The following is a 12146-nucleotide window of genomic DNA, read 5'->3' on the forward strand; positions in this document are numbered from 1 at the left end:
GATGATCGTTTTAATATAATACAGATCGAGGGCTGCTAGGTGACGACAAAGCAGACAGCCCTCCCACTAGATTTATGTTTTTCTGTCCCATCTTTAGTCCTTTTCGATCCTTGTCGTCATGTCGTGCGATGTGGGTCCCCTTTTATTATTCACGTTGGCTTAGTACCTTCTAGTTTGTCATTCCGCGGATTTTCAATATTTTGTAAGTTGACAGGAATATATGATTGGGTCGTCCATATAAATCTACAACTTGGAAATTTTGTTTGGACCGTAATTTATTAACTCAATGGTTGCCCATAACGACTCACTGTCCGGCCCAATATAAATGCATCCAACTGCTATTTATTTTCAAGTTTAATGTTTTTTTTTTCTTCTAAATTGAATTGAATACTTATATTTCAATATAACCGATGATGACATTGGACCCTCAACCTTGGGTCATTTTATTGGGAAAGTCTTCGTCTAAGTAGGGTGTTCATTTTTATTGATGAGGAGTTGGCCAACAAGAATAATAAAAATTTATTGGACTAAGAAAAAAAGGAAGCATGGAGCAACATAAACAAAGGAGGTGCTGCTAAGGGGTATCAAATCCACAGCAAATTATGCTGTGGACCCAGGTGGTGGACCTGTGTCCAAAACTACGTCGTTTTTGTCTTTTTTTTTTTTAAAAAAAAAAAAAATAATAAACATAATGCTGAATATAGAGTTGTCCAAAAATGTGTGAATGTAGAGGTTTCAAAGTGTGAATGTAGAGTATAAAAATCGTGAATGTAGATTAATGATTGTGTGAATGTAGAGTTGCCCAGAAATGTGTAAATGTGGAGGTTTCAAATTTTGAATATGGAGTATATAAATCGTGAATGTAGAGTTATGCATGTGTGAATCTGTAATAGAGTTAAGAAGTTCTAACAACTTGTAGCCCTGTAATGTGTGAATGTGGAGTTCTCAAGTTGTGAATATGGAGTATAGGACCTGTGAATATAGAGTTTTGAATGTGTGAATGCATAACAGTGGTAATATAGTTACTAAACATATAATCCTGTAATGTGTTAATGTAGAGTTTACAAAGTGTGAATGTAGAGTATAGTGTATGTGAATGTAGAGTATAATGTATGTGAATGTAGACCCAGGTCCGACCTGGGTCCACGGCGTAACAACCCCAAATCCATGACCTCTAGCATAACAATACAAACACTAACCACCCAAATCATTCAAGACATTATGTATAAGAAGCTAAGATACTCTATTTATTTGTGTGAAGATCGATGACATCCAAGTAGTAGGGAGACTTGTGTATAACCAAGATTAAAGACTAGCCGATGTCGTACATTACAAAAAAATCCGGAAGGATTTCAACACTATATAAGAAACTCTTGTCTCCCCTTAAAGATTATCTATTGGTTCACTTAATCCCTTGGTTTAGTGGTATGGGTCTAGACCTTCAACCCATACACTAGGGTTTGATTATTAGTAGCTACATTATTATTTCTAGTCTCCTATTTTAGATTTGGGCTCCAGTTTTGGACAGGTATCTCAGACAGACTTTGTACGTACTATTTTGGGCATAGTGCCATAAGCAATAATACTACTACGTCTGTGCTTCCATCTAGTCCCCATTATGTGCTTCCATACCCGCTTTATTATGGACTCGTTCCCGACAAAACCATCTCACCTTACATTTAGATCTCGTCCGTTTGGGTTTGGTGAGAGGGGGCCATCTCACATTACACTTACCCATTTCAAGCCACAACCCCTACGCCCTTCAACCTGGACTACTTTTTCGTCCTCCCATACCATTCAAGATCAGAGGGTCCGGTTTCTATTGGATTTATTAATCAACATTCATCCCTTTAATTAAGAGTATAAGCTAAACAAACCACTGTTCAATATTCTTTGCTGTTTTATATACAAACTGATAGGATGTTCATTTTACCAATACAGAGAGCTGCTAGGTGACAACGTAACAAACCAGACAGCCTTCCCAATTAGACATGTTTTTTCTGCTCCATCTTTAATTTAGTCCTTTTCGATCCTCGTCATCTCGACGTCCAATCTGGGTCCCCTTTTATTCACGTTTGCTCCAGTTTCCTTTGGCATTTTACGGTGGAGATTTTGTATTTTACGAAGGCAATTAATCTGGTCCTCACTTGGGAAAAGTTAATGAAAGATTCCTAATCCAAATTCCTAAAGAAAACAACTTTTGTAAGACTGTCTTACGAATCTTTAATAAAGTATTCATTTCATATTGATTCGACCCACCTCACACAAGTGTAACTCATTTGTTAATGATTTCGTTTTCTTTCTTTGGGCCAGATGCTTATCTATAAATATCATTCGAAGGTACATGGTAAGGGCTTTGACGTACTATTACTTGACAATAAAATACTCATATATTCTTCATGAACGATTGTGTTGGCACGTCGATTGATTCTTGTAACCGTAAAACCAATATATCGATTATAAGTTGACGAGGATATGATTGGGTCCATATGAATGTACAACTTGGAAATTTTATTTGGAGAGTAATTGATTAACTCAATGCATGGCCATAACGAGTTAACGACTCACTGTCCGGCCCAATATAAATGCATCCAACTGCCTTTTTTTTTTTNTTTTTTTTTTTTTTTTTTTTTTTTTTTTTTTTTTTTTTCTTTTGGAGTTTAATGTTCACTAAAAAAAAATATGAATTGAATACTTATTTCATTATAACCTAGGGCAGTAATTTGGAGCAATGGTGAATAAGCTGTAAATGCAATGGTATATGATTGGAGATTTGATGATTCGACTTCCATTTGCGTCATGTTAAAGAGTTCAACCTAAATTTTCTACCGAATAAGATTTTTCTCTGTATGTTATATAAAATAGGGAAAAGGGTCAAATAAGTCCTCGAACATTTCCCAAAAAGTCAATTAGGCCCACGAACTTTTAAAAGGTGCAATTAAACCCTCAAACATTACAAATCGAAGCAATGAAGCCCAAAAACCGGTAATTGACCTGTTATCACCGGTCATTGGCATTTTNAAAAAAAAAAAAAAATAAGTCTAGCTAAGGACAAGGAGTAGAGACGTCCTTCACCAATGGTGGTAGGCTCCCTTGCTCATCACAGCCTCGACCAAGGACTCTAGATCTATATATAAAAACCTGAACAAGGAAAGTAAGAAGACACGCTACTATCTTTATATATATATATATATAAATTTAGTCCAACTAAGTCTTACAAACATTCTTTTCTTTTATCATTGTCTACTCGAGAGGTAGATTACACACGTAACTTTAGGTTTATGAATTGAATTAAACCCAATAAAACCTTATGACACGAGTATTAATTATGCATAATTAGCAATAACAAGGTTAATAAGCTTAGATAAGGCCAAAAAATAATTACTGAAAAGCCAAAAATACATGTGCCCTAATGCGCACAGCCTCTCAAAAGAGGACAAAAAAAAAAACCTCCGACAACCTCACTCCATCGTCTTTGATTCTTCAAACTGAAGCGTCGTTCCATGTGAAACACGTGGGTAATAAAACGAGGGCTAAGCTAACTTATCCACCTCGCAAAAAACACCCTTTGCGACACATCGAAGCTTCCCAACCTTAATCTTTCATGGCTGCTCGGTGGTCTCAATCCTCAGCATGAGATCAGCTTACACACCAATTCAAACATATATATATATATAACTCACTATGTTTCAACTACAACCTAGTTTCTTGATATATAAAAATGTAAACTTGAATACTTGATATTGAATTGTAATTCTTTAAAAGGGGGAACTCGATTCCTCACAGCCTAAGAGCTTCAATATGGTCATCCGTATGGTGCTTGCCACATCCTTAGCTGCCATGCAAAATTTATGATCCATCTGTGACAATTATAAGATCCAATGAATACAAACGTTGGAAGAAATACCAAATTATTGATTTTTACTTGCCCACAAAGGTAAAATTTCCTGGCCCAGAGTCTCACACTGGCCCGACAATATAGTGGATGGTTAAATTATGGTGACTCTGCCTATTAGATTGTGACTCCAAAATGCTAAAATTCAAAAGGTTGATCAAAATAATTTTTTCGAGCAGTTTTTTGAGAAAATCATTTTGCATGTAATCAATTATTAGCTAACAGCTAATTTACCAAATATTTTTTTAAAAACAGCTAATAATGCTATCAATTAGTCAAACTCACTAACTCAATTAGCTAACCGGTATCAGGAACACCCCCATTATATATTTTTAATTAAGTGATGATGCATGGGAGTAGAGATTAATTACCTGAGCAATAATGGTGATGTGTGTTGTGGTTTTGCCGAAAGGCATTACACTGCTGCTAAGGATGCTTAGTTGCATCTTTTCTAAATCGCTAAAGATTTCCTTAATCACCCCGTTGTGCTTCTTGCAGTGAACCCTAATTAGCATATTCTGATCCGAGGATCGCACTTCGATCTCCGGCAACGACATCTCCGTGCTGGCGTCCGAGTTTTCGTCCGATGAATAGCTGCTATCATCGTCGCTGCCACACAGCCGCACTCTCTTCACGGCCGCCGTCGCAGGTAGTGGTTCTTCGGCGTGTCTCTTGGCGTTTTCCTCCAACGTTTCCACACGTTCTTTCAGATCCTTTATGTGCTTAATGGCCGCTCCAAGCACCGATGCCTTGTCTAACTGTCAAATCAATCATAAAAAATGTTAGAGAAAGTCCTCTCTGGCAATCGGAAATACAAGAAATTGGAAAAACGAAAACAAAACAAATTACAAGGAAAAATAATAATCTACGTAGGATTGAACAATTACACGGAAATAATCCACAAAGGATTAGAAGATACGAGCAAGGTGAACTGTATGGCCTTCGGGGTGATTGGAAGCACGAGTCGTGTTGTCACTATCCTTAAAACCTTATTTGCCGCTTCTCGAGGTGCTGGAACGTTGCGGCCTAGGCTTCCCAGGATAAAACGTGCTACGATCCGCTGTTTGAGCACACAAACTTGGACCCGGCGAACTAAACCGTGGGATGAACGCAGATGGATTGAAGGAAATATGAGTAGGGTTTTGAGGGAGAAAACAGTGTATTCGTGTGTTCTTGGTGTGTCATTTTCAAACCTGCTGCTCACAACGAATATATAGTGAAGGATGGGATCATTGCATTAAATCTGGCATTTAATTCCCATTTGTAACCTCCATCCACTAGCAACCTATTTACACCCACTACTAATCCATTTAATCAAGAAATAAACTCTGAAATAATGATTGGAATTAATCATATTCATTCCGTAATATTAAGAGTCATTTCTGAACGGATCCAGTAGGTGAACGGTCGCAATCGAGAGGTCACCAAAGTCGCTGTTCGAGACATCGTTCATATCTGCGTACCTTCGAGAAGTGCAAGCTTCGAGACAGTGAACATCCGCTCTTCATGGACAAACTTGGGATTTGCGATCCCAGGTAAGATCGATTCAGGATCATGGGATCCTTTTCTATCAGATAGGAAGGGCTGTAGCACAAAATGTACTTCTAAGTAATTGTCCCATAGATCCTATATCTATCTATCTGAAGAAGAAATTATGTAACGAAGGGGATTCTTATTTGTACAAATGGTACTTCGAACTTGGAACGAGCATGAAGAAATTCACGATACTTCTTTATCTTTTGAGTTGTTCTGCTGGATCGGTCGCTCAAGATCTTTGGTCTTTACCCGGACCCGATGAAAAAAATGGGATCACTTCCTATGGACTCGTTGAGAATGATTCTGATCTAGTTCATGGCCTATTAGAAGTAGATGGCGCTCTGGTGGGATCTTCGCGGACAGAAAAAAATTGCAGTCAGTTTGATAATGATCGAGTGACATTGCTTCTTCGGCCCAAACCGAGGAATCCCTTAGATATGATGCAAAACGGATCTTGTTCTATCCTTGATCAGATATTTCTCTATGAAAAATACAACCTTCAAGAAGTGCAAGCTTCGAGACAGTGAACGACCCGGGTTGGCCCTTGTACGCGACTTGGTTCGAGACATTGAACTACCTCTCAAGAGGTCGTGCCCGTAGGTGCCGGCGCACACAAGTTCAAGCCTACGGGCACGGCGCACACAAGTTCAAGCCTTTCGAACTCATTTTGGGATTTGATTTGCACCCCCTGCACGCGAGAGAGAGCATCTATGCTATACAAGTTACTTAGTCATAAAAAGTCCCTTGTATATATAGTGGTGCAAAAGTTCATTCCAAACCAATGTGGGACAAACTACATAAGCTTTTCCACGCTTGAATTCCATCTCAAATGGGTCTACTTTGAGAATCAATTTCTCATTCACCCATTATCCATTTTGAGCGTATAATATATCGATTTCTTCGTCTAAGAACGAAGAACCCGAATCCACTTTGATCCGACCCAAAATCGAAAGTGGACCCACATATATTTATACCACAAAATGGCCACTTAAAATGTCATTTTAGTGCAAATTTCCAACAAAAAACAAGAAACATGTCAATATATAACAAGAAATTGCATATCAGAAATCTTTTTAAAGATGTAAGAACGAATTTAATTGAGTGTTCTGTTTACTAACTATAAATTTATAAGTTCAACTCCTCTACCTATTAATGATTTGAGCGGGACAACTATAGATAACTTAAGTTGATTTATCTTACACACAAAAGGTGAAATCTCTAGCCTGGAAGACCTCATACCCTAGTCCAACAAAATTGTGCAAGAGTAAATCTTGATGACTCAGTGGATTATTAGATGAAAGAACTATGTTAGATGTCCACAAGGAAACACCCACAAAAGGGTGAAACTCTTATACTGCTCTGATTAATTAGTTTATCTGATCCCTTGCTGGAGAGTTTTGTTACTTTGTATAATTCTAAATTCTACTTCCACACTTTTATTGTATGACGTGACAAATAATGATAGATTATTTTCTTTTTGCCGGGTAGGGTTAGAAAAGTTTTACCTTCTTTAGGCCAGGAACGAGGGAAGATAAAGCAATGAAGCATTGTGTGAGCTTTTCTCTTCTTCTTCTCTCAGCCATCACATGATCTTGAGCTTGTACAGCGTTCCTAACCGCCGCACCCTTCTTGACAGCGCCGGCGCCGCCAAACCCAATCATGTCCTTCCGACCATCCGCGACACAACTCCCAGACGTGAAAACCATCTCCGTCTTCACCGAGGCGCCTTTGGGATTACAATTAGCCAAATGCTGACTAGCCCACGGCAAATCAGAGTTTGCAAAAGATATAATACTGGACGACGAAGAAGCCTCCTGAACCCGGTTCACAGCCCCCGCCGGGTTCTCAACCACCGTCTGAAAACCGTTACTAGACGATAACGGCGGAAAAGGCGGCGAACAGTACCCGGCGGAGGATGGAAACGACACCGTTTCAGGAGAGAAGACGGCAAAATCGTCAAATGTTGCGTTCATCATTTGCCACTCATCTATCTCCTGACCAAACCATTCTGCAGATGAAAGATCCATAGAATTATTATTATTGTTTCTAAAGCTCTGATAATATTCTACGTGAAAGGCAATTATATATATATTGGACTACACAGTAATAAGACTGTACTCGATCTTTATATAGTTCCACTCTATTGTTCAGACAACCCAGAAAATGGGAGATAACGACACAAAGGCAATACGGTCGGAAACTTACATGGAAATCCCCGAAACAGCGAGTCCGGTCAGAGAGGCTAGTATGAACACGTTTTGAGATGTACAAAAAACAATATTATATTCTCATCTTATCCTCCATTATTAAGAAGGGCAGGATTATAAAATGAGAAAGAATAGGACACGTGTAAAATGTCATAATTAGTTAGGTTGTTTAAGGAGACTAATTTCTTCAGCTTTGAAATAAAGCCACTGGGGAGAAGAAATATGGGGAGAGAATTGACTTTTCTTCCTCCAAAACGCCCGGAATGTCCGATGTTTAGCAATGGATGTAGGGTGGGTTGGTGTTTCTCTGCGTGTACGAAACGAGTCGTTATCAAACATTTTTGACCTTATGTAAGTCTATAATATTCTTGTATATCCATATGTCATTCATTCTTTTTCATTTCCAGGGTTTATACAGACTAGATAGATCCACCTGCTTATTTTGGTCAACAATGGCACACCCTTCTATGCATCCCCATTTCCCATCGTAACTCCTTGCTTGGCTTTTACTTTTCATACTTTCATATTATTATTAAGGAATGACAATAGATCGAGAATAATTACATTCAGTATTCGACTCACTCTTTATAAATTTTGTACCCATTCTTACCTTCAACTCAATTCGTAGAGGGTTGACTTTTTCAAAATTAACGCTGCCTCATCAGATGCGGCCATGCGGGAACTCAGTATGGTACCCGTTATTTATTATCTTTAAAAAAATAAAAATCAATAATAGTATTTAAATTATTTACACATAACTAAATAATAAAATTCACTAGTTATATTAACATATAAAAGAGTTAATTTCAATAATGGTCCATATATATATATATATATATACCTGACCACATAAAAATTATGAACAAATTTGGACTCTCCATTAAGAGGATGTATGTGACTTTGATTTTATAAATTTTTTTTTTAATTTCAGTAATTTTCAGATGGGTAATTTGGCTTGTTTTAAATATATGTGTATAATATTTTATATGGCTATTATGCGTGATTTTAGAGAAGGAATTTATGGTAGGTTTGGATTTCGTTAGTGATGTATTCTCTTTCTTCGTGTGGAGTTCTTTCTTCATCTTGCTTTGAATTTTTCTTCGTCAACGTTTCTTTTATTCAACTATGGACTCAAGTTCGTTCTTGCATTTTTAAATTGTCTATTATTTGAGTATAATATTGTCTGTATTTGTGAATGACCTATATGTAATTTTTGTGGGCAATGTTCTGGTGTCCAATTGCACTGTCGTTCCTCTTTGCTAAATTTATGTAGTATGTGTGCACCTCGTCGTGACCTAGTGTGCACTTTGTGTTCATGTGATGTATGTGCATTGTAAACTTGACATGTGTACACTATAATACATATGCGTGTGAATTTGCTTGTAGTGGTGCATGATGTGTATGTCTACACAGTATATTGCATGAGTGTGGCGTGTGTGCACATGACCCTGCCGACATTCTATGATGCACACAATGTTGTGCATGAGTGCACACATCCGCCCAGAGGCCAAAACACTACACAACACCACGTGTTTGCCTCACTAAATAAAATAATCAGACATTAACAGAACAATTGGATTCTATTTTATTTAATAATAATAAAAATGATTTATTATTTAAATGAAAAATTTATTAATATAGAAATTCTTATTTTATTGTTAATTTACGTATTTGGACGGAAGTTTAGAATTTTACCCGGACTGATTTGCCCTTTAATTATATTGATATTGATATAAGATTGTTGTTTATGCTCATGAATTTAGAGTGTTGACTTTTAATCATAGCCGTTGATCCTTATTTTTCATGACTAAGATTTGTCTTTTATTTTTATGTAGGAGTGTGTTATGCCAAGCACTTTGTGCTCAGATGACAGAGTAGTGGCTCTTCTATATACGAGGTTATGAGTTCGATACTACAATGTGATAAAGTTAGTTGTATTCTAAAAATGTAGGAGTGGGTTATCGTGTGAGTGACCAACATGTTACTAAGGTTAGGACATGACCGCGAATCGTTGTCTATGCGTATTCTCGGCCAGGTACATACTTTGTGCTTGTTCTCAACATCTGTACTTAGCAAAGTCCTTGTCGCTTACTCATATATGACAGAGTATCTGTGTGTTCATGAAGATTTCAAAGATTAATTTTTCGAAAACTTCAACATCAACTTAGCAATTCATGTGACATGACTCCCAGGATTCTTGGGCAATAAAAGAGCATCTACACTAAGGGGATATTATTTGTTTTTTTTCAGACCAAAAAATCAAAAATAATTTTTTAACTAGTGTGGGATGTGGTTTATGAGTGAATATTAACTCCTGCAAACATTTTTTTTTTTAGCCCCACCACTAATAAAAGTAGAAGAGTTTTTGACCGTAAAAGATGAGCAAATACCAATTTTGGTCCCACAAGTATTAGCAAAATGACAATTTTGGTCCACATGTTTAATTTCTATCAATTTTCATCCATAACTAATGTTTTAGTATCAATTTTCATCCATGACTATTGTTTTAGTGTCAAAATTAAATATTTACGAATTTCAGTATTTTACAAACATGTTTCTCTGTGTAAATTAAGTACCTATTTATTCAATAGTATACCAATAATAATAATAATAATAATAATAATAATAATAATAATAATAATAATAATAATCCCAATTTGAGCTTAAATAAATGAATTTAAGCCCTAAAATTGATCACAGTTCACAATTTTCCTCCTCAAATTAAGGTAAGATGAGGAGGAAAATTGCAAATTGTGGCTGACTTTAGGGCTTAAATCCATTTATTCATATTCAAAATTGGGATGTTAAGTTGAAAATGACAAAATTTTAGCACATTTTAAACAGATGGGTGACCGACGCGATGAATTTTGACAATAAAGTAATAATTATGGATGAAAATTGGTACTAAAACAATAGTCGTTGATGAAAATTGATAAATATTGCACATGTCGACCAAAATTGTCATTTTGCTAATACTTGTGGGACCAAATTTTTTGCTCAAAAAAAAATCTAATAGATTTAACAACGAATTAAATAGATATAAATTAAATATTTACGAATTTAAGTATTTTACAAACATGTTTCTCTGTGTAAATTAAGTACCTATTTCTTTCAATAGTATACCAATAATTTTTTTTATAAGTAAATTTAACTTTTCTTATAGCATGCAACCTATCAAATTAGTTCATAGAATGAAGTCATCTGCAAATTATAAATTAAAGAATGGGACCTTTCTCTGGTAATGTGAAATGAGATGTTTAGTTACAGATTCATAGAACTATGATTTTTTCTTTAAAAAAACAAAACAAAAGTGTCGGACACAGTTTAAGTAAGTCAAAATAAATTTAGAGAGAAAAATTTAATAATCGTGTTATAAACACTCTCAATTAAATACATCCATCAATAATTCAATTTACGTTATTATTTTTGTTTTTATCAATTTCTAAGGTGACAACTTAATTATTTCTTGAGATTCATTTTCAATTACAATCTAAGAAATTAAGTGCGACAGCCCCATTTTTTTTAAACCTACTTTAATATCTATTATATATAAAGTAATATATAAATGGGTGACTTAATTCTCCTGTAATGCTGTTCAGCTTGGACGGTGGGTTTGAATTCTGGAAGTATACTTCTAGAATATGTTACACAGTAATACAAAATTGTTACGTCGTTCTCAAATTCTCTCATCTTCATCTTTTCATGTAATGAAATATCCTTTTTATACTTATTCGTTAATCAAATACACAAATATCATTAAAAAATAGAGGTGCAGTAATCTAATAAAAAAAATTAATACAATAATGTCACATCAAATTTACAAGAAATAGTGGGGTATAATTTTACATTTTAATATTTTTTAAAATATTTTTAAATATCTCTGTTTTTTTTTTTGTTGATATTTTTATTTTCTGAGTCGAAAACTGGACCATAATTATGACAAAAACTGGTCATCTCTGACTTCTTGGAAGCCGAAAACTCGCTTTCTAAAATTGGAGAGAATTAATTTTCAAACAAAAAAAATAAAAATAAAATTGGAGAGAATTGAAAGCGATAGTTTCTTAAATCAATGAGAGATAATTTATTTTATTGTATAATAATTAAGGGTAGGTTAATGTTTTTTCTTCTGTCTACACATGAAACATGTTCCTTCTCGAACCCTTAGTAATTTGCTACTCATTTTCTTTTTTATTTCTTTTTAAATTTTACGTCAACCAAAATTTATTTTGAACTCAATATTTAATTACAATAATTACAAGAAGACACTCTTAAATGCTACTAGTGAATGTGCGTAAAGATCACTTATGTATAATAAAGTATAAATCACACTCGATAAAAAAAAATATTAATAAAAATAAAACATGTGAATTTTAAATACGAGAATCATGTCTTACCCACTCAACTATCCTTTCAGGCATAATTTATCTTATTAAAGATAATAGCTAAAAATTTTATGTAGAAGTTATGTGACATTCCTTAGGAAAATTAATCTAAACATGAGAATATTA

At 35.1% G+C, this 12146-nt stretch overlaps 1 protein-coding gene across 1 annotated transcript; it reads right to left on the bottom strand.

Moving 5' to 3' along the window:
- Positions 1–3410: 3410 nt before the first annotated feature.
- Positions 3411–7482, bottom strand: LOC116021276 (transcription factor NAI1-like). The gene is made up of 3 exons (XM_031261901.1): positions 6937–7482; positions 4267–4653; positions 3411–3860 (listed from the first exon to the last, which is right to left on the bottom strand). Exons 1-3 carry the CDS (start codon positions 7456–7458, stop codon positions 3759–3761), a joined length of 1011 nt encoding a protein of 336 aa, XP_031117761.1. The 5' UTR covers positions 7459–7482; the 3' UTR covers positions 3411–3758.
- Between the last annotated feature and the right edge of the window lie 4664 nt (positions 7483–12146).

Source organism: Ipomoea triloba, chromosome 5, assembly GCF_003576645.1.
Source record: "Ipomoea triloba cultivar NCNSP0323 chromosome 5, ASM357664v1".
In the NCBI taxonomy this organism is placed as follows: domain Eukaryota; kingdom Viridiplantae; phylum Streptophyta; class Magnoliopsida; order Solanales; family Convolvulaceae; genus Ipomoea; species Ipomoea triloba.